The 24,449-nt window shown below is 38.1% G+C and overlaps 1 protein-coding gene across 1 annotated transcript in view; it reads right to left on the bottom strand.

The window, feature by feature from the left end:
* Positions 1 to 129: 129 nt before the first annotated feature.
* PPP1R14C (protein phosphatase 1 regulatory inhibitor subunit 14C) overlaps positions 130 to 24,449 on the bottom strand; it is a 45,375-nt gene continuing 21,055 nt past the window's right edge. The window contains exons 2-4 of the mRNA XM_088141955.1: positions 8,198 to 8,281; positions 7,665 to 7,697; positions 130 to 1,438 (exon numbers count right to left, since the gene is read on the bottom strand). Coding sequence (XP_087998081.1) covers positions 1,364 to 1,438; positions 7,665 to 7,697; positions 8,198 to 8,281 — 192 coding nt within the window. The 3' untranslated portion in view covers positions 130 to 1,363. The remainder of the gene's footprint in view (positions 1,439 to 7,664; positions 7,698 to 8,197; positions 8,282 to 24,449) is intronic.

Raw genomic sequence — 24,449 nt, 5'->3', positions numbered from 1 at the left:
TGCCAGCTCTTTAGGAAACAATGAGTGTGCACAGAGTGTAAGAGGTTGTTAGTTGCCTACCCAAATAAATAGTTTTTCAATTTCATGTTCCAGTTTTCTATCAATAGTTACAATATACATAACAACACCTCAATTTGTTGCATTTATTTGAGTAAATATCTGGTAAATAAAGTCATTAATAAAACATTACAAAATTAAATACATTTAAAAAAGCTTGCCAGTATACATAAAGTCCACAAACATGTATTTCTTCTTTTTAAAAAATAAAATTATGTTCAGAGCACCCTTGATATAAAATGCCAGACTAGCATCTACCAGCAGATGGTAGCTTGTGAAACATTACAGCAGTGTTTCTCAACCTTGGCAATTTTAAAACGTGTGGACTTCAACTCCCAGAATTCCCCAGCTAGCATGTTATTAAATTGCTACAGTTGAGAAACCCTGCATTTGAGCAAATAATGTTTTCCTGAAGAGTCTGGGGAACAGGCTTTCACCTCTACAACTGAAATCACTAAGCCAGCCAGCCAACCTACCAAGTTGGATGTCAAAATAGGAAGAGGTAACTGGATATTCTTGTTATAAGAAGGGGGGGGGATTGACTTGCATTTTCTCCCCCCCCCCAAGACTCTCTCATAATGGTATTGGCCTTTTTCTTGCTGTCCTATCAGATCCTTTAGCAGTAGGTTGATCAATCCTACCAGATCATAAGACGAAGAGAGCTTATCTGGCTGAGCCTCAACGTTGGTAGATGTAGTTCAAACCCTAAAAAATCAAGCCCTTGGACCCCAGTTTGCTTATGTGTTGCTTTATGAACAGTGGCATTTGTTGCAATGCTTTAACAGTGGCAGCACCCCCATTTAACAAATTGCACCCCTTCCCTCCCCCAACACCACATTGGTTATAACTTCGGTTTATATTGTTACTTAGAGCACATTTCCTTTCCACTGATGTGAATCAATAGTAACACTCACTTGATAATTTATGTACACAAGCACAAGAACCTTAACATCCATGAGTCTGGTGTACAAATGATCAAACTGGTTGTAAAGGAACAGCATTTCCCTAGGAGTTCTATGTAGAATTCAGGCAGGATTAATGCCTGGGAAAGTCACTCTAAAATTGGTGTTTTCCCGTCTATCTTGATCATCCGCAGGTAGTAAAAGCAGCATCCGTAATGTTGCTATTTGTGATAAAATAAACTGACACTTAAAAAAAAATGCCTTAAACAGAAGGGGTTGAATTCTTTAAAATGTCAGAATTCAACCAAAAAAGAGAAAATTGCTCATAATGACCAAACTAGTAGACGTCCTATTTAATAGTCCCAGTTTATTGATCACTTCTCTCAAGAGGGCTCTGTTTTCACTTATATACTCTTCTTTTGAGGAGGGCTCAATTTCCTCATCCCTCTTATCCGAGTTAGAAGTTCTTTGATAAAATCCTAAAAAAAAAAAAAAAAAAGGAGGGGGGGAATTACTGATTAAAAATAGTAAGAATGTCCAAGATGCAACCCACCCTCCACCTTCTGTTCTTACATATCAAATGTCAGCCATTCAACTCTCTTCTAAGTTCCTACAATGAAGGTGCTTCTGAATGAAGGTACATCCAATCAAATCACTACTTTCAAATACTAAAGAACTGATGGAATGCAGTTGCCAAGATTCTATAGCAGAAGAAGCCCATGCAGAGTGTGAGGTTCTAAAGAATTTAACCTCTTTCCACCATCCCAGTGCACTTGCTTCAGTTGCAGAGTATGACTGCTACAGTCATAGCAAAGGGCATGATTTCTCATGTATAGGTAGTCCTCACTTAATGACCACAGTGGGGACTGGAAAACTGTTAAGCAGGGCGGTTGTTAAAAAAGTCACTACAAGACCGGACCCAATTTTACAATCATTTTTATGATGATCGTTAAGCGAATCATGTGGTTAAGTGAATCACATAGTCGTTAAGTGAATCCAGTTTCCCCAATGGACGTTTTTGCCACAATTCACTTAATGACCACATGTATCACTTAATGACCATGTGATTTGCTTAACGAACACAGCGATTCACTTAACAACCATCGTAAAAAAGGTCTCATATTGCGATCACGTGACTGCAGGAGGTGGTGTGAGAGTTTGTGACAGTCATGTGAGTCCAGGTCATAAATCACTTTTTCTGAGGCTGTCATAACTCTGAACTGTTGTTAAACGAACAATCACTAAGCAAGGATTACCTGTAGCCTTCTTTCAGCCCACTTGCCTTATCAGTTTAATCCCCATTCAGAATACCTTCCCCATCCTCGCTAAAAGGTAGATATCCTCAGATGAATGAAAAGCTTAATTCTTTTCAGCAGAAAAAAGAATAGACTCCAGTCCTTGTGTGAAACACAATTCATTAGATCCAATACCTATGAAAATGGTTCCCAATTTGTGTTCCAAAGACAATAATACAGTATAGAGTCTTTAGTATGGATAAATTAATTAATTTAATATATGGCCAAAGAATCACAAGAACATTACATTCCAGAAGATTTTAGCATTCTCATCTAAGATCTCACAAGATCTCAAGTAGAAACACCAAATTCTTATTTAAATTGGCTTTGTTGGTCATTTTCAGTCTCATAAAAATCATTGTTTTAGTGTATAACATTAGCATACAAAATGTAACATTCTGACAATCAGTCAGTTATCAGTCAGGTACAAAATAATGGTTAGTTAACTGTAGATGGGTCATACAACTGGTCTTTCCTTGAGGTTACATGATTACTCCTGAATTATCTAAGGAATTCTGCATTCCATGTCTGTCCAAGTTTAGTACTCTTTTCTCCAAACCTTTTTTGAGGTAGTTATTTCCATTTTTATTGCTTTTTGGAACTTACTTTGTATTTTTTGTTTACACAGGCTATGACTTCCATGTTTTCCCAGTGTGGAGTGCAGCAGCTCCTTATGCAAAGTTCAGTGATTCTACTTTTTGGGGGTAAATTGATTTTTTAATTCATTCTGATATCCTGCAAAATTGGTCTTCCACAACCGCCTTGCTTAGGCTATGTATATTTCCTTGCGGGTATCGTGGGGATTGATAAAAATGTGTTGTTCCAGCTACTTCAGTGTTTTGGATGCTACTTAATTCAGCTATTGTCATATTGTATCCTGACTCATCATTATTAGGTGGATAACGTACTTTTGGCTAATTATCCTGATCTTCTCCATGTATATCCCATTATAAGGTATAGTAGCTTCACAATGTATTCTTGTTTGTTTTTTGAGGTTTTGGCATTTTCATTTCCAGATGAAATGTCCAAGGGTGTCGGGGGGGGGGGATGGTATAGTTATTTTCTTGAAGGCTTTTAAAGTGTTATTTTCCTGTGCTTTATCTTCCATGTGACACCTCAATTAAGGACCAACCACATAACCTATCTAGAGTTAACTGACCTTTATTCTGTACTTGCTTGGTGATGACAACTTGATCAGTGTCAAAACAATGCGTTTTTGTGCATCTACTTGTAGATTCAAAAAATGATTTTTATATGACTGAAAGCGGCCAACAAAGCAGATTAAAAAAAGATTAATCAACACTCACAAACATTTCATTTATTAGGAACACTAACACTGCATGAGATTTGGTGAGCTCATGAAATTTTGATCATTTTTTTAAATCAACGTATTTATTTTGTATGTACTTTGTGGGTTCCACAGACATCATCTGGCATGATGGAAGCCATTATGCCTATAAGAGCTTCGTTGACAGTCTTTGGCTTACATGTTGATTTTCAAATCCTTTAGTGACAATGCAGTGGTCTAAAAAAAGGAAATGGCCTAGGGAATACTCTCCAGTGATAGGGAACATGCAGGAAAGATTGGAGTGACACTCTTGTTTGGAAAAGTGGAGTTCATATCAATCCTCCATTTTTTCTTTCTTTCAGGCTACTTTGTCTCCACCAAAAAAGTAGAGCCACATACATATAGAGATATGTTGACATAAAATAAATTCTGTCCTCCTTGCAGCCTTCTGAAAAATCAACAAGGTTATCCAATTTGTTTATGTCTAACTATGCAAACTGAGGCACAAGCCTAATTCTAGAAAGGAAAGAAAAAATCTGAACAAACTGGTAATTATTGAAGAAATGTGAACCTTTGAAATCTGAACTTACTTCCAGTTTCTAGCCAACTAGGCACTGTGAAGATGTATTTTTAAAACATGTGCATTGATCCCTACAATAAACAATTTATGTCCCCAATCCTGGGTTTCATCTGAACAGATCAGAAGACTCTAGCATACATTTTCTGCTCAAATATTAATGGCACTTTCCTTAAAATGCTATCACTGAAATTTCACACTAAGCATAACTCTATTTTTAGGTTGCTAACTGGAAAATACAACTAAGTCTTTATTAATAGCATAAAGGCACTCATTATTTATAATAGCCAAACATTTCCTAGAGGGTTCTGATGCCAGGGCTTCTCCTTCCAGGCAATAAAGTTATTTTAAGGGTCAATGGACTGAGAGCTCCAAGTGCCCAGTAAAAAGTACAGTTGTACATACCTTTTAGAGCAAGACTCCAATTGTTTGAAATATTGGCTATTTCAGTCTGATACTGAACTTTTATTTTGCCATGTAGCCATTTGGAAAAGGCCTGGATGCTGTGTACAACTGACTTGCAAAGTACATCTTCCTCTGGGCTGGGGTCACATGGACAGAAACTATTTTTAACCGTTGGCACCCACCAAGCTTACTCTTAAGATAAGACAGCCCTACACCAAAGAAAATCGCAGCATTCACTTCTTGTAGAGCACAAATCAATGCACGTGAACAACAGAGATAAAGAGAAAATCTCTTCTATTTTAAAAAGCTGGAGTATTAACTTAATGAAAGCCATGGAGAAACAACCCAGCAGCAATGTGTGTTTGCTTAGCAGGGTATAAAGCTGGTGAGTCAAGGGCCATGAAAGACATCCAAATGCTTTGCACTGGTGCTACCAGCAGCTGTACAACACATTCAAATCACTAAACTTAGAGAGTTGCCTTATATAGAGTATCAGGGCTTTGATCCATCCTTATTGCCTAGTTTTCCTAAGTCACCAGTGTTGAGTTCACATCATAGGAGACTTTACCTTAGCTTTCTCAAAATGGTGCCCTCCAAATGTACTGGTCTTCAATTCAAAAGTAATGAAAGGTGACATCCACTATATGGAGGGCACCAAGGCAGGGAAGACTGGTGTATTTTGAATGCAGCAGGCCTGTAGCATTTCACCAAAGATTTAAACATGAGCTTGTATGCCAAATACATACTCTTGGGTATGAAACAGAATGCATCAGCCCCCTTCAGTATATCAGCTTTGTTCTGTAAGTCACTCAAAAGCTGAACTATGGACTATTATTACTGGAAGGAGTTTTGCCTCTATACTGCCAGCTCAGGACGAACAGGCAACGATATTTAAAAGACGCCACCATCATCACAGCTAAGACTATTGCTACAGTGCCTCTACTGACAAAAATTACTGCCTGTAAAATCCTCAGCAGATTTAGCTCTTAGCAACTTTATGGGGGTGGGGATGACAAACATCCCATATTCTGCCAGGTTTACAGGATATAAGCAGTTATGTATATCACAGTGAAACCTTCCTGTAAGTTTTTCCTACTTTGTACATAAGTGTCTTCTGAACTCAGAAACCATAACTGACAATTCATAGCATGTTAACATCAGGCATGTTGTCAAGAGAACAACAGCAGAAACACGACTGTACATGTCTTTTTAAAAATAGCACATCTATTTATTTATTTAATCAATTTATTTGGCTACCCGTCTCTCAAATGCAGCTAACAACATGTAAAAGCAATAAAAAACAGTATTAACAGAGAGTACAGCATAGATGCTAAAAGCACAACTGAATTACCTCTGATAGTCTGACTGTCTTTTCGAGATGATAGTATAGAAGAAAGCCCTTGAATGCCTTTGTACATTATATTCCTGTATTTGGAAAGAGCTTCCTAAACTTTCTGTTAGAACAGGACAACAATCCATTGAAGCAGGAATTAAATTTCTTCCTGCAAATCTTTCCCAATATCTAGAAGACAGGGATGCATTTTGGGTATACAGTGGTACCTCTAGTTACGAACACCTCTAGTTATGAATTTTTCAAGATACGACCAGCTCCGGCCCCAAAAATTTATCTTGACATGCGAACTCTGCCTTGAGCTACGAACCGGATCCGCATCCATTTGCCCTGCTGCCACGCGGTCGCGGCTTCCTGTGGGCGAGATCGCGGTAGCAAGGAGACGTTCGGTGAGGTTGTGGTGTGTTTTGTGGCGTTTGGAAGGGTTTTGGTGTGCTTGTCAGCATGGCTCCAAAGAAAATGCAGAGCAGGCTGGCAACTGACTTTAGACAGGTTTTTCCCCAGAACTGAGCCTGCAGCTAAGAGGCAAAGAAGAGAGGAAACCCCTGAAGGAGATCTCCCCAATGTCCCTTTGGAGGGGGACTCTCCCTCCAAACAATAACTGCCTCCCCACCCCATTCTCCCTCTTCATACTATGCTGTACTGTACTTTTTTTCATGTTTTTGAGGTTTAAAAATAAAATGCATATGTTTCAGAACTGTTTAGCCGTATTTACATTGAACCTTATGGGGAAAATTTACCTCGGGGTGCGACCAAATTTGGAGGGCGGATTAGCCGTATTTACATTGAACCTTATGGGGAAATTTGCCTCGAGTTGCAACCAACTCGAGTTGCAACCAGAGTCACGGAATGGATTAAGTTCGTAACTAGAGGTACCACTGTACCTGATGAAATAACATTCCCAACTCCAAGGATTATGGCATTTTGATAGGATTACTACTATTTAATCCAAGGGCAGGCTATTTTTTCCCCCCAAGAACTGAAAAGTAGAGCAGACAGAACTGTGGTCCAATGACATTCTCTACTGTAAGGCCAGGACTGAACATGGAGGGAGGAAGGGGGAGGGGGAGGGGGAGGGAGAGAGAGAGAGAGAGAGACGTAGTGTGGATATATATTTCTATCTCCATATCAGCTGAAACCAACTGTTTCAAGGTCATCCCTGTTGTCCACATGCAGTTCCTATAGTCACCCACATTTGTCAACTACAAAGTAAAACCTGAAAGAACTATAAAAGCATTCTTGCAGAGAATAAAGATGGAATTAGATGTAAGGTTGGTACCTATTTTTAACATACATTAATTCAGCAACTCAAAGGTTTGCCTATAGTTTTACAAAATTAAAAACTAGTTCTCAAGGTCAAATGATCTAATAACCTCTAGGAGTAGCCAACATAGATGAACTGGTTGAATTCTTTCTAGCAGCCATTAATTACTTTTTTTCCTTAAATGACAGGAAAATACTGCAATAAATCTCTAAAAAATTTTTTATTAACCTGCATTTATGGATGTGTGTATTTTTTTATTTCACGCTGGTGAAATATTTTTCTCTTCCAATCCAAATAATTAAAATAAATGTAGTTTACATGCACTACCAAAGAATGCTACATCTGACCTTAACTCTATAAGACTGTATGATTTGCATTTTTGATTACATGTAATAAAACACTGAAATAAATTAGCTATTTATTTGATTATCTGTGGTGATCATGACAGTTGGCAAAATATAGCTGCTCTGTATACAGAAGAATATGTCAAGCTTTTACATGTAAAATAATATAAAATTTGTTTACCTCTGTAGGTTTGTAGCAATCTACAAGCGCTTCCTAGAAGTACAATAATAAAAGCATCAGTTATCTTTCATTCCTCTTTCATATATGTAAGAACTGGAAAATTCTGGATAGCTATCACATATTTTCTATGTCACTGGTTCTTATTCTTGTATACGCAAACAGGCTTCTTTCATGGGTATAAAAGTCAATCATCAATCAAAAGCACAGTACTTTGACCCATATTTTAGCAATGGTTTTCCTTTGTCACTCAAAATCATACCAAAGTATGACAAGTGGAGCACTTCCCATATTAAAGTGTATTACTTTCCTGACAAATGGAAACTGCCAGACAGACAATGACACATTCTCAGAAATCTATGTAGGTATGCCAGAAAATCACAGGAACGCTAATCTTCAAATCACAAATCATGGGTTGTTACAGACTTAATTTTACTCTTCTTCATTAAGTTTTACTAATCTGCCCTCCAAACATCATTGTATTAAAACTGTTCTAGGTTTGGGAGATCTTCCAAATCTCTTAAAATCGGACTAACTTGTAATTTGAGGGCTCTCTCCTCTTCATTAGCAGCATCAAGAAGATCATCAATATCAATTTCTACATCTGGCATCTCTTCTTCCTAGAAAAAGAGAAAGCTGGGTGAGAAATTCAACTGCATTTTAGCTATCTTATTCACTTTCTTTTTATCCAGCTTCAAAAATTGAATGGCAGTTCATTCTCTCTCTTGTACTCACAGACACCCTTTTAAGCCACTCGTCTGCCAGTTGGCACTGGCCCAGGTTAGACTTGTAGCCAGCTGGCCACTCCAGTGCATATAGAGGAGGAGCAGGTGCCTAGCCCAGAGTTTTTAAACAGTAACATGAGCTCTCTGTGCAGAGACCTGGGACATGCTATTTATCCCTTATTACTCCCCTGTCAATTAGGCCAAGAGCTGGAAATTTGCACTTGAGCTTTGTAAAGTAGATGTTGCACATTCAAACTTGTATTGCTGGAATCTCTCTTTTGTTTATCCTGAGGAAACCAAGAGCAGTTCTAGCTCTCCTGAAAGCTACACACCACTACTGCCAAGCAAATGCAATTGTGCAGATGGAAAGAAGACTGAAAGGAAGAATGGAAACCTACTTAGGAGAACAAACTGCCTCTCTCCCCTCCCCAAGATGACTTTGTTTCAGCTTCAGGAAAAATAAGTTACCTCCTATGTCTGCATTAGGTATAATCATGGTGGATGAGATCTTATGTGAAGCTAAGCTGCTCTTAAAATAGAATCATATAGAATGTGTAATCTAAGCACACGAAGAAGCAGATTCTATGATTCCATTATAGAAGTAGATGAAGCTGAGTGAGAAAAGCAGTGACAGATAATTATTTGGTTCACACACTGCCAAAACAAAGCCAAGAAAGCCAAATAAAACCTAGTTCCATAAAACTATAAATAAATAAATTTTTAAAAATTTCCAGGTTACCAACAATTCCTCAAGTTTGTGTCTTGAGAAATCATAATATTTCTCCATATTTGGGAGTGCTCCAAGAATGATTAGGACTATTCTGAAGTACAAAACCACCATGTGTGAACCAATTCTTAGATTGGTATGATTTCTCCATGGCTTCTAATTCTAACCGTTAATTTTTAACAAAACCCTTTTTAACATTACTCTGCTTTCAAGAACTAAGTACTGATATATCTTTTTTCCATCGAATGTTGATTCTAGCCCCTCCCTGATTCCCAAGTATCTCAGAAACTTGTCAGAAATATTTGTAGTGTGCTTCTTCTGAAGCTGATATGCCCAGGGGCTGACTTTCAAACACAAGTCAGTTCAATTTATAGCACATGAAAGGCTTTGAGAAAGCATGTAGTGAAGCTCATAGCCTAGAAGCAGTCCAAAAATAAATTAACACAATAAGGAGGATGCTTAATTTTTACGACATGTAGGGTCATAAAACAGCAACACCAATTTAACAGCAAGAAGGTCACTAGAAGTTGCTGTAGCCAAGACCACACTATCCATGCCACTGTATCATGATGCCTGATGTCTCTTGCCTTCTGACTCATTAATCAAGGGTCATTTTCTTAAAGAGCTGTCTACTGAATTCCAAAAGCTGCTGTAACAAAGAGATAACTGACTTTACCTGTCCTCAGACAGACTGGGTAAATACACTATATGTAAACATCTGTATTAGGAACCACCAACTGGGAACCTATCTTTACATCATGAAATAAATCACTACATCTCTCATTAGAAATGAATGTATGACTAGCCAGAAAGCAGCCATCATCTGCAAAACAAGAAGCTACGGTCCATTCTAGGAGCCTGGCACTGTTCAATATTGAATGTTGCAGTTCTACTCATGTAGTGTGCACTTCTACATTATGGTCTGTTTCAATCCTGCATCTGAGCTGAACACAGACATCCCTCTAGATCACCCTCTGATGTTGCATTTACTGTTTTAAAAAGATACAGAACTCATAAACATATTCTAGTAGGAGCCAGTTAAACAATCTAGCTATAAATTAACAGAAGACAGACATTTTCAAAGTTCTTGCTCCTGAGCAAACACTGTAATACTTATCAGCCAATCCACCGAGCCATGAGAAAAGTTCTGCTATGAATCCTGATTTTAAAAGTGACCATTTCTTTGCACTTCTGCAAAGAATCTACCAGGGCTGCATTATAACTTTGGTGGGCCCTAGGCACTCTTGTTTTCATGGGCCCCTCCCTCCATAAAAATAATATTAAAAATTACATTTCATATTTTATAGAAAAACAGAGAATAATAGATATGTATTATTTTGTAATAATTATCAGTTGTTGCTGATTAATTATGTTGTCTGTTGCATATCATAAAAGTTACTAAATTTCAGTATTCATGCTACACCTACAGGTTACAAATAAGATTACTGGTTTGACGTTCAAATGTTGTGTGATTCTTGCCTGTGTTTTATTAAAAGGCATGAAAATAAATAACCCCTACTTATTTTTATTATTTCTGATTTTATATAATTAAAACATTTTCACAACCGTCAGGCAGTGTGCATGTTGTGGCCTAATGGATATGTCAGTCCTGGTAACTACAACCAATTCACGACTGGACATGTGCAGTTCCGATTACTAGGTCTTCGCAGTGCTTTGGTACTGAAGGCAGAAAAATGCTTCAGAGTACATAGGACGCAAACGTAATGCTAGTTTGCAACTCCTAAAAGCAGCCATGCCTTTTCCCAGGGCTGGGCAGCTGCCCTCCGTAGTTCCTGGTTTAAAACAATTCAAGACAGGTGCTATGTTCACACTCACACACACTTCCAAGCACCTTTGTGCATTTGAATCCGATGCATTGCACAGCCCTACCAGGTAAGTAGCTATATAATGAACTACTGTATTAAATGACTATAATATATCCTTCATGGGCTGTCTTTAAAGAAGACTCAAAGTTTCAACTGGCCCAAAATCTGGCAGCCCATCTGCTAACTGGGGAGCAGATTCAACAGCCCAACGCCTCTGCTGCAGTCACTACAGTAAATCGGTTACTAGTTTGGTTTGGGGTCCAATTCAAAATGATGGCTATCGCCTTGAAAGCCTTGCAAAGCTTGGTACCCAGATACCTCCAGCACTGTTTTCCCCACCCTTATTTGGCCTGCCCAATTCAATCTCTGGGGGAGGGTATGCTGAAGGCCCTCATTCCCCCCCCCCCCCCCGCAACACCTCAACCTTCAGAAAGGCCTTGGAAACTGTTGTTCTGCAGAGCGTATCAGCCCTGCTGACACAAGGCTGCCTTAGGCTAGTTAGGTTACATTGGATTCGTTTATTGTTTTTACAGTTGTGTTACTATTTTCTGATTGTAAAATAGTCTGGGTCCTCTGTAGAGGTGGGCGGTCTATATGTGATTATACAAGGAAATTCTTATATTCTTAAAAGATTAATCAAAACAAATATTTTACAAATGACACTATTAGTCTTTAGTTTCTTCCTCCCCTGTCCTGCATTTTGGGTTTCAATTTCTGTTTTCCACAAAGCAACAAGAGCTGTTTGTCCATGACCACTCAGAAAACCACCTAACAATTTAAAACCATTTCACAGAATAGTTGCTTCAGCTTTACTGGTGCTCATAAGGCTTCCGTAATGATACCCTTCCAAAGTTATATGCAGCTATTTTTAGCAAGTAATGCTATCCAAATATAGACATTTGTTTAGCAAAGCAAGGTTTCTACTGTTTACATAGAACTTTGATTATTCATCTGACTGAAAGCAAATACTTCCTTCACAGTGGCCAATTAGCTTTCCTTAAACTTATTTGGGCCAAAAAATCACATCAGATTCATTTGCAGAACGTTCACCATGTTACATGGCAAAGTTGAGCATACAGGAGAAGCCCTGCTTTTGATTTAATGAATTCACCCCAAAATAAAGTCTGCCCAAATGGCAGCAGCCATGCTGATACCTTTACATCTAATGAGCCAACCTATACATGGACTTTGATTTTTAAAACAGCACGCTTCACACGTTAACTGTCATGTGTCAACAAAATCAATTCATCTGGCCAATCACTTTTGCTACCAAAAAAAAAAAAAGTTTTTACAGTCACTGGTTGCTGCTGGCAGAGGTGACGTATCCTGGTTTAGATCCAAAGGAATAGAGGCAGTGCTCCACTTGATCCTGTTGAGTTTTTCTTAAACCTGTTCTTGTCACATCTCTCACACCTCCTTAAGAATTTATTCCCGCAGAATAGTTACAGGGCTGTGGAAAGGCAAATGAGGGGGAAAATTTGAAGTTTGACAAGCAGAACTATTTTACACCTTTAAAACTAAACTTTAATTTAAGATCTCCAAAAGACCAACTTGTATTTCTGTTCCTTTTCCCCAGCCACTCTTATTGGCCAGTATGTGAATTCTGCATACACACTTTTATTCTAAACTTGTTTTCAACCACTTCAGCCATGTAAACAGAGACGGCTAAATTGTTAAGCAGGATATAGATCTGCCACCTTTAAGGAGGAACAATAGGGAAAACTACAGCTGGCAGATTTCTGCTCTTTCTTTGACCAAAGATAGTGTTTCTCTCATCCCAACAGCAATAAGCTGTTCTTGACTACTACGTTGCATTTAATCAAGATGCTTCCTGTAACATCTTGCTCTGAGGGCCACTACTCCAAGGAATGGGTGCAGCTGAAAGGCAAATTATTTCACTCAAGTGCTGGGAATGGCTACAATCGCTACAGCAGTTTCAAATGATGAGACAGACTATCACCACAGCTGGGCCTTCATGAATGACTACAAGAAAGGACACCTTATAAGCAAAAGCTCAGCTGTCATGTAAAGGAAGCACATGAATGTATTGTTGGACAGCTGAGTCTGAACAATTTCTAGTATCATATTAGCTCAGCTTTTTTGTTTGTGTTTGTGCTTTTGAGTCACTGTGGACACCTGGCGAGTGTCTGGACAGGTCCCTGCCATTTTCTTGGCAAGATTTCAGAAGTGGTTTGCCATTGCCTCCTTCCTAGGGCTGAGAGAGAGTGACTGGCCCAAGGTCACCCAGCTGGCTTCGTGACTAAGGTGGGACTAGAACTCATGGCCTCTCCGTTTCTAGCCCGGCGCCTTAATCACTACACCAAACTGGCTCTCACTAGCTCACTAGCCCTGCCCCAAATGTTGCTGTACAAAATTTCCAAAGTATCAAGAACCATTTGGTAGAAGTTGTCACATTCAGAAAAAGGTGCATTATTAAATGGGATTAAATGATCAAGACTGATAGTCCTGTTCAGGCATTACAGTATTGCATACAGTAAGAATAAGTGGTCTCCTCCAAAGCTTGCCCCACCTTACTGATGTAATTGAAATGACACCACGTTCCTACAAACATCTACATATTCAGAATGGATGTCTGCAGGAGGAAAGCCATCATATATAGGGCAGTATGTGCACTGGCTTCCATGTAAGCTAGGACTCTCTTCTAAGAGCCAACTTGTGCATAGTTGTACTTGAAAAGGCTCTTCTCCTGCAGAAATCTGCATAGAATGTGTGGATTTCTTGAAATTGTTTGAACAATATAGGTTGGGGAAAGGCAGAATTACTGAGAGTGCTCACGTGGGACATATTTCCCATAAATATATGATCAGAATAGAGCTTCTGTTTTATTAATAAGATGCATTCAACCTTCCTTTCAAATGAGATGTGACTGGTGCATTTGGTAAATGAGAAAGAATTTAAAGGGGGAAAAAAGCTGTTACTTACTTCTTGGAATCTTGTCAAAATGACTTGGTTTCCTACACAAGTTCAGTGATCAGTACCACTGGATATTTTGCATCCTCACTTCAAACAGGGAGCGTGTATTATTTGTTTACAGCCTCTGACAAAATCTGACAGTAAAGCTATTGCTTGATTATGATTTGATTTGATGACATAACAATATAAAATCCAAAGGTATCATGCAAGCTGGGGACTATATTTGGCTTAGTAGCTGGACTGTCATTCTCATGACTTGTTAAAAAGTTCCACAGGATCAAGTCTTGTTGATATACTTAGATACAAATCACAGAAGAAAAAGAAAAATTAATTTTTACTGATAGGATGTTGGACAACTTTTCTAGCTGGATTACAAAAACTGACATAAAACATTGCTAAGTCATTGTTATATTCACAAATGGTATATGCTTTCAAAGGTACAGAGTTAAATTAGTGCTATCTAGCACATGAGGCCAGCAGAAGGTAGACTTTGGATGATTTGCAGCAAATTCTTTTTTTTTTTTTTTTTTTAACAATAACAGCCATCAATGAAGCCTGTTTAAACATTCAATACCCTATTTTTTTGTTACTGAAATTAAGAAAGCTTGATGCAATCAGGATTCAAATTGTGTTGCATGCCTGGGGAGCTGTTCAGTTTGGCACTCAGTTTAGTGCCATAGTATCTTAATTAGAATCTAGAACATCTTAATACTAAGAGTGTAACTTTTGCACTTGGGTCCACTGGAGGCACTTGGTTTCTAATCAAAATGTTTGCATGCTCCTGATCAAATGCAAGTATTTACACAAAGATAAACTTCGACAGCTATTTAGAAAAGCGTTGTATGTACAACTACAAGCACACATTCCCTATATTGGTGTTTGTCCATCAACAAGCAAACAAATAAACAATGAAACATGTTCTGCATGGAATATCAGTACAAACATAGCTGTAAAGATAGTAAAGGAGGAACTGGAGACAAACTTAATAAAGCGTCATTCATATGTTACCTGAGCAGAGAATTATACTGACAAATAGAGCAGCCATTCGTTCTCACAAAATGAACAGATTTGTCTTCCTTTCTGATGCTGGTGGCAAAATTCTATGTATTAATGTTTCCCATTTAGAAATCCCAAGGTGTTTTACAGTAAAATACAAACCATTTAAAAAGGTACATTAAAACAACCTAATTCAAATGTCTTCTCAGAAGCTGGCAGAGCTTGACCAACTTTGTCTGGGCTCACAAATAAAGGAAGGGTCGGGCTTAATTAGTATCTGGATGGGGAATGACCAGGGAATACCAGGTTATAGGACAGACTGGGAAGTTTAACACCATCACAGAAGAGGTAATTTTCTTACAGTTGCCACAAGAAGGGAAACTTTCCTTAAAGTTGAGAAGAACCTGCATGGTGGTGGGCTTATCTCTAAAGCATCTTTACCTTTTTACCATGAAAGCATCCCTTATGAGCAAAACAGGGCTCTCTCTCTCTCTCTCACACACACACACACACACAACCACCATTTAATATGTTTGCATCTGAGTTTTTTTTCCCTTCCATTAAACATATGCCAGAAAAATGATATATAAAGTATATACTCTCTTCTTCACCCTATCACTCCCCCTGCAGAACTGTAACAGGTGCAAACATGTTATAGGTAAATTATTGAAGTACCTCTAACTTCTCAAATGTAGGCTACATGAGGCTTAAGAAAGATACCTTTCCACATCTTTGTGTGAAAATCTGGTCTTTACTAACATGCACATAAGGAATTTGCAAGGCAAATTAATACTCTGGCCAATGTACTTCCATCTCTGTATGACAAACCAATTAAAACAAGACCTTTCACACTCCTATATAATTAGGTTTTTATCCCTGGATTGCAAATATCAGCAAGTTGTACCTCTTGAATGCAGGTTTATTATTTCAAAGCTTAAGACTTTGCTTAAACCATCTGTCTAAACATACAATATCCTGAATTATAGAAATCTCTTTAAAAACTAGAGAGAATCATAATGGTGCCCCCTTGCATAAGTTGCTATGTACACACAATATCATTGATATCTTAATGTGTTTAACTACCTAGTCATGCTGCTTTTTATAGAGTAAACAGGAACCCTGAATATGATTCTGAATTTCCCCTTAAAAATTACTTCTGGATAGTATCCTGATACTCCAGCTAATAAGACTCAGGGCTAGCTCTAGATCTGATGTACTCAGACAAGATTTTTTTTTCAGAAAAGGCAGCAAATATTGGCAGGCAGGGAAATGACACCCACTGCTGCCTTTCACCAGCATCACTTTTTCAGTTATGTGAAAAAATAACTTTACCCCACTGAAATTTTTGGCTGTTTCAACATATTTCAACACAGAGATATTTGATCTTCAGATCAACAATCTTGATAAAGCAGATATAACAAATATCATGCACCATTTACATTTTGTAATCCATTGTGTAATTTAAATAAACGTAACTGCAAATTTCGCATGTGGAACAAGTAAGTACATCCCTACATTTATTACTACCTTAAATACCTAAAATTAGAATCAGGTCCACCAGTTCAGGTGCAAATGATTAGAACATTGTTAGAGATGATCTGGGAGAAACCTGTCTAATTTACACCTCAGACACTGAGTTTGATTTGCTCTTTGTTGTTAAGTGTGTGGTATCACCATGCCTAGACTGAAAGAGCACTCTGAGGCCTTCAGAAAGAAGATTATGAGTCTGGGAAGGGATTTAAAAGGATCGCCAAACAATTGGACATCAATCATTCCACTGTCCAGAAGATCATCTACAAGTGGAGAAGATTTCAAACAACTGCCAAATTGCCTAGGCCAGGCCATCCCAACAACTTCAGTCCAAAAACAGAATGCAAGACACTGAAAGAAGTCTCTAAGAATCCCAGAATTTCATCACACCCAGAGTCTCCAATACCCTGACAGTTTTAGACAAGAGATGATTATGGAAAAGTTAAAAGATTTCAAGGTCATGATTTTTGGGCAACTTGGCTAACATCAGAACCCACAATGCCCATGATAGACTGTCTTGCCCTGATACAAATAGAACAACTTTATAATGAATTGAATTGCCATCTCAAAATGAAGAGGGCAACCTGAGATTCCACTAAGATTTTTAATACAAGAACACATTGAACATTACCTCATCAGCTTAATTCAGACCCATCGCTATACTGTGTAGGTTTTAAGAAATGATTGAGAAACCACAAATAGTAATTCTCATATGATCCACAACTATAATAATTGAAAGAGGCTTATAAAAGCATTCTCTCCATAATTTCTCCAATATCATAAACTGCAGTTCTACCCATATTTAGCATTAAGGCCACTCTCTGATCAATAATCCTAGGACTTTGGAATGAAGAACGTCAACAGTTTCTGTGCATTAATCTTTGCTTCCAAATGCTGCCCAGTTACTATGCAGCACCCCTGGATTTGACACAAAATGTGCTAACACCTAATGCTGGGACTACAGACAAATTCCATTGGTACTATCTGGTGAAGGCAAAAAGACAGTGTTGCTCCAATCATAAACTCCTAAAGCTGGAAGTGGCCATTTAGGCCATCAATTCCAACCCCTTGCTCAGTGCATGAATCTAATTTAAAGCATCCCTGACAGATGGCTGTCCAGCTGCAAACTGAACATGTTCAGTGAAAGGGAACTTAGCAGCTCCCTTGGTAATTGGTTTCACTGTTGAAATACACTACATAATAAAGCATTTGGAGGGCATCTCTTCCTAAATCTAAGCATAAAACTAGTTGGCATATTTTCCAACATTCTTCAAGCACTGAGAATTTGTCTACTCATTAAAATTTATGGTCTAGCCTGCCAGCCCAAAAGCATTCCTACTAGGCCCATCTATGCAGAGTTTTAAATCTGACTGGAAAAAGGTGCTTCAGAAAGTGCAGGACTACAAATAAAATATCTGTCTGCAATTCCTTAAAGCAGCTGCATCTTTTCCCAGGATTTCATGGCTGTTTTCTGCAGCTGCTTTTCCCAAGGAAAAAAAAATGCTGCTTCAAAGACATGCAGACAGCTCCTATGTTCATCCCCCTACCTTCTCTAAAGTACCTTTTTCTATGTAATCAGATCCAAAGTGCTGCATAGGTCTAATATCTACACAGAATATATTATTATATTGCAATTACGAGATACAATATTATCTGCTTAATTGAATATGATGCAATACAATTCTCTTTGTATAAATTCTTCTAATACATTTTACTTATCCCATTTACTATATAATGAAGTTTCTTGAAATCCCAGAATTTAGTAGACTTGATGCAGCTGTGTATCACTGCAAAGCCCATCTCCAATTTTGTCACTTTACCAAATGATGCATTCACTACATGGTTACATGTGTATAAAATCAGTTATTAGATGAAACAGTATTTTATGATACTGTTAAGGAATATTTGGGCTAGAAACAAAGCATATACATTTGAAATGTAAATGGGAAATTCATAGATATATAGCTCACATTCGTACATACCTTTACTTAAAGACAACAGAATAATACAAAATAATTCAAAAATCAAACTTCTAAAAACTCTTAACTACTTTGATCTTTTTCAGAACTGAGAAGTGCTATGACCATGTTTCTATCTAGCATCTAGATCAGTGTTTCTCAACCTTAGCAACTTGAAGATGAGTGGACTTCAACTCCCAGAATTCCCCAGTCAACATGGCTGGCTAGGGAATTCTGGGAGTTGAAGTCCACTCATCTTAAAGTTGCTAAGGTTGAGAAACACTGATCTAGATAAAGTGTATTTATCAGCTTGAAAACCCAATTATTTCCCTTTTTTTGCTGCACACAAAAAGGGGAATTTTTCTCTATGTCCACTGTATGTTCCAAGTTACTACTTGGAGAAGGAAATGAATTCTCATGTGCTCTTCTATGTTAAATAGAGTTGCTCCACTGGCCTTGTAGAGAGGTATGACTATCCTCACTTGAGTAAGCAGAAACTCAACAAATGTTAACCTAAAGAGGCAGCTATGTAACCAAGCACAGGCTAGACCAGTATATACACTTATAACTTAGGCAATAATTCAGCACCTCCAGAATCTTGGAAGCCCTGGATGTTCTGGTTGGAGGAACAAAGAATTAGAAACCAGGAAAAAAAGTGTCTGTGGTAAGAGCATGGGAAAGGGAGAAACACACACTTCTTCCAGGGTACAGTCCATTGTGATAGTCTCTTTTATATTGAAAGGGACAGCTGATGATGCTACTTGTAATCTGGTAAGTCATCAAGATGGAATAGCATGAAGAAGTTTTGCCCCAGAGGCCATAACTTACAGAGAACAGAATTACTGCAGATTAGAAGCGAGCAAAGATGTTTGTACCAAATTCTGTAAGCTCATATTGTTTACTATCAACTTGCATTGCTTTTTACTGTATAGCAACACCCAAGTACATGTGATCAGAGAGATGGGAAAAGAAGGACCTGTATCAAAATGATTTTCCCTCCCATTGGATAATCTGGGTAAGCAACTCAAAATTAGATCCTTTCTAGAGCAAGTTGCTTTGCTCTTATTCCATTCTGCCATATTCTGGCTAGTTCAGTTTTACCATGTGGTGAACCAGACAGAAGAGATGGGTAGTAATTGTTATTAAAACAGCTCTACTTTTTAAAAGACCTATCCTGATCAGAAACCCGAGCTCAGAAATGTAACAGGAAACATTCTTCTACAAACCCATAAATACTTGTCTAGAACTACTAATATCAAGATTGCAGTAGTGGCTAATTTTGCAAGGTTTGAAAGTTTACCAAGCAACATTATCTGACAGCAAGTTCTCAGAATCTGAAACAAAAAATAAATAAATAAATAAATAAATAAATAAATAAATAAATAAATAAAAATCTGAATATATGATGGACCAAACACCAAGGAAACTACACACTTGAATGAGACTGTCAGCCCCACTAGGTAGACCAAACCAGGGAATCAACTCCACAAGAAGACTAAAACTAATTTTATTGAGATTGGCTATACAGGTAGTCCTCACTGACTGCCTTGTTTAGCAACTGTTTGAGGTTATGACAGCATTTAAAAAAAAAAAAAGCTTTGCAACCAATCCTCACATTTACTACCACTGCAGCATCCCATGGTCACGTGATCACCATTTGTGCACTTCACAACCAGCTTGCAACAATCAGAGTTAACAGAGAAGGTGGAAGTAAAATCACAAGTCACAGTCATGTGATTATTCACTTAGCAACCGCAGCTTCCCTTAACAACTGAAGGGAAGTAAGGTCGTAAGCCTGTCACCATCATGTGATTTTCTCCTTAGTGACCACAGCACTTAACGACCAAATTGCTGGTCCAAATTGTGGTTGCTAAGCGAGGACTATCTATAATAACATAATCTTGTAAGTCTGATTGTGCTGTATCTCCTCGTTCTTATACTCCATTGAATTAGAGAGGCATTTGAGCTGCTTCTGAACGTTATCTCATTGTTCTGGATTTAAAAAAATCCTTCAGCCCTTTTGCCTAATCTTTCCTGCATAACTCGGTCAAGGTCATCCTTCTTACTCTCTGAGAATTACACTATGCAGGACAAATTTTACTACTACTACTAGAAAAACAGCAGATAAAATACAAAGAAAGAAGAGAGATTGGATGTACTAATATTAGACAAGATGTGGCCTTTCACAGTTTCATATCGCTATGCATTCCCCACCATTTCCTGGGAGAAGGGCCACAGCTCAAAGACAAAACACATTTTTCCCATGTAAAAATGTTCCACATTCCATTCATAGAATCTCCAGTCAGACCAGGAGAGACTCTAGCTTGAAACCAGGAGGTCACTGCCAACTAGTGTAGATGATACCAGGCTAAATTGACCATTAGACTAACTCAGTATTTCAGCTTCTTATATATGGTCATGATACAGCAAGATGTTGCAGGGGCAGCATTACTAAGCTTATTATTTCTTTGGATGAAAAATACTGAATAGTTAGAGCAACCTTCCCTCAGACAGGACACCCTCTTGAAGGGTAGATTTCAATATTGTACAAATGGATGAAAACAATCATCAGGTTGGGCTCCCATTATGCATTTTGCATTTGATAAGAAGATAGGCTAGATGATCTCCAAAATCTCTTTTAGATTCGATGTTGACTGTGTTAGTTAAAGAAAGAAAAATTAAAGGGCCTGATTGGGTTGAGACCCTAGTAACTCAGTAGAAAGCATATTTTGGAACCAATGACCTAGGGGGTGGGTGGGGTCTCCTTCATTGGATGTGTTCAAGCAGGAGCTAGACAATCATCTGTCAGAGATGCTTTAATCTAGATTCCTACACTCAATTGGTATGGAACCTAGTGATCCCTAGATCTCCTCCTTATTCTAGAATTCTATTATTCTAAATCCATTCCCTATACTAAACAGGTATCAGAAGTGGGAGTGGGAAGTGACCATTTTTTTGCTTTTCACCCTCTCTATCATAATATATATTTTTCTGTTTACTTTCTTTTTTGTTACCCTGAAGTGCCTACACTATATTAAAATTCACAGCTTGCCCCTCTGCCTAGAGTCAAAATGATATTCGATCTTCCACTTCTATTACACTCAAGGACAGCTAAAATGTACTTAAGAGCTTCCTTCCCCAAGAAGTCAACAGCTATATGGATGCGAGCACATCACAGTCTGGCAGGCCTGATTATTCAACATGACAACTTGCATAGAAGAGAAGGCCAAGTCTGTTAACAGAACCAACTAGACTTTTATATAAACTGTTTGGAAGAGGAGTGCAATTTATATGCATTTATTTAAATAGTTTGGAATTGGACAAGGCGTTCAATACAAAATAAAGCTAAATTTATTTACCCAAAGTTGGACAACCCCTCCTCAAAAGAAGAGCTAGGAAAAAATTTTGCACAGAAATCCCATGCAGGTTAGAGAGTTGATCAGAGCGGAATTACGAAGAGAAAGAAAAGAGAAAGTAGAGGTTGGGGAGAGGAAACTGGGTGAAAATGAAGCAAGGGGAAAAAGTAACTAAACAGGTAGGTATAGCGACAATGTGGAAGATAGGCAAGGAGGTTTAGTGGTATGCATCTCTTTTCCCCTGCTTAATGATTAGTCAAATCCAATCCTTTCCCATTATACCTATAGATTAGATTAGTTCATCTAAAGAAGGTCATCGTCCTGAACTGCACAAAGGAGCCTTTGAATGCCTTACAGTAGAAGGATTCTGTTTTTATATTTACTGTAGTAGACTTGTGAGATATTAAGTTGGAATTTGGGGCTCATCCATCACAACTAATTAAAGAAGAAAGTCCAATTCCATTAGTATGAAATTGCAGGAGGGAGCATTCATCTGAGAAGATGTTAAATGTGGCTTAGAAAATCAAGAATCAGTGGTAGAACATTCTGGCACAAACTCTGTTCCAAACAGCTTAAAAAATAATCTAATAGTTAAAAAAGTCAAAAAGTTAATCTTAAGAGGACATAGCAATTTACATACTGCACTAAGTCATGGATTGCTTAACTAAAGTTCATTAAATAAACCATACTAGGCTGTTCTAAAACATAGCATTATGCTGAAATCAAAGAAACCTCATTACAGCTTAGCAAGAGATGTCAACCAAGTCACTAAATGCTGGAAGATGTTTAATGGCAGGAAGTAGAATTCAGGCTGGAAGTGGGTGGGCAAGCCAGCCTTGGCTGGATTCAGAAGCTAAGCAAGGTTGAGCCTAGCTAGTACTTGGATGGGAAACCACCAGAGAATACTAGTCTGAGAAGTGAAAAATCATTCCAGAGGAAGCAGTGGCATATATCTTTTGTACTGTTACCAAAGCAACCATGTGGATACATCCATGAAAATATTGGGAGTTAAGCTTGATTCAGAGAAGTTTTTACTTTAGGCAAAGTAACAAAGAGTAAAGTTAAGACAAACTAAATGTATTCATTGCAAAAAGACATACCTAAAGGTCAGGAAAAACCAATTCTTAAGCTTAGTGAGAGTCTGGGGAAAAGTCCTTCGCTGGTACTTTTCAAAAACTTTTCTAGGTTTTGCAGGAACATGCTTGTTCTGAAGAAATCAAAATTCAAGATTTACTGTTATAGACAAGGAAAACTGTTTCATTCACCATTTCATTCATATCACCAGAAAACATGCAGGTTTAAGTCAAGTAAAATGTCCTTCAAATCAAGTTTTACACCTGATGACTTCATGGACACCTTTCATGTAGTTTTCTGGGCAAAAATAAACAATCAATTTCCAATCTGTCACTTGATTCACATCATTCAAGGTTCCGTATGGTTTGGATACATCTCTGCCTGTGCAGATATATAGAACAGACACCCCTGAGATATATCGTAATGTCTGAATATACATCACATGTGTATTGAAGCATGTTTCAAACATGAGGCATGGACAAACAACGCAGATATAAACTTGTCTTCTGGAAGAATAGTCCATCTTGTCAGTATTATCTGCTCTGACTAACAATACTTGATCACTGACAGGAAACAATACTGATTTCTTTCATGATAAACAAAGCCACCTCCATCACACAAACTATTGGTTAGCTTTATATCCCACCATCCTTACAGGGACTTAAGGCAGATTACATAACACTTCCTCCTCCTATTTTTCCCTACCATAACAACCAAGTGAAGTAGGCTGGGCTGAGAGAGGGAACTGGCCCAAAGCTATTGAAGGAGCTTCTGTGGCTGAAGGGAGGTCTTGAAGTTGAATCTCCCTCATGCCTTACCAATACCTGAACCACTACACCAAGCCACCATAGAGACAGTTTCAGAAGTGAAATCAGTTTACTGTTAACACTCAATGTTGAAACCAAGATCCCCCAGAAATAGACATTCCAGGAGTTGTTCTTCCATAAGACAACCATTCAAAATGAATGAATTCAAACAGTTGTTGCACTGAAAGAATGCCAAGAATTGAAATGCAGTGGGCTAATAAATCATTCTTGAGCCATTTTGAAAGTTCCTTTCCTTAGTTCTGCATTGGCATTCTTTCCTCTTTTCTTTTCCAATTTTCTGCTTATCTGCTCATTCATTCTGAAATTCAGAAATAAGTCAAATGTAGCAGTTTTTACTTTCAGCTAGCTGGAAGCATGGACAAAGTAAGTTAAATCAATTACCAAATAACTTGGCTGAAGATTAAGAGCTAGTGTGAGCTACTCTGCAATTGGTTGAGTATAGCTACTGTTAGAATGCAGTTTTACCCAGATACCATGTTCCTATTTCTGAAACACAGCGATAAGATGATGTACGGTAAGTGTCAGCTTTAACGAGGTTATTTTTATTTCAGACAGGTATGTGCCACTAACAAAACAGAAAAGACTTTCAAATAGATCTTAGTCATACAAATCTAGGAGTCACATGGCACATTAGAGGTTGAGGATGATAAGGGCATGGGGTAATTTATGGGCGGAAAATAAGTATTTTTTTTAGTGGCTAAGATAAGAAAAAGCAATCTTCAGCCCTTCATGGCATAGGGGCTGGTTATTGGAGGGCCTCCCATCTCCCACAGCCCATCCAATAGGGTCAGGCAGAGTGGATGTGCTCCAGGTTCCTTTCATTAAACAGTGTCAC

This window comes from Python bivittatus, unplaced genomic scaffold, assembly GCF_059951505.1.
Source record: "Python bivittatus isolate LINGU-HERP-01145 unplaced genomic scaffold, Pbiv_v1 ctg000020_np1212, whole genome shotgun sequence".
Lineage (NCBI taxonomy): Eukaryota > Metazoa > Chordata > Lepidosauria > Squamata > Pythonidae > Python > Python bivittatus.
The sequence above is the reverse complement of the archived record's forward strand: the minus strand, read 5'-3'. Positions and strand labels throughout refer to the sequence as shown.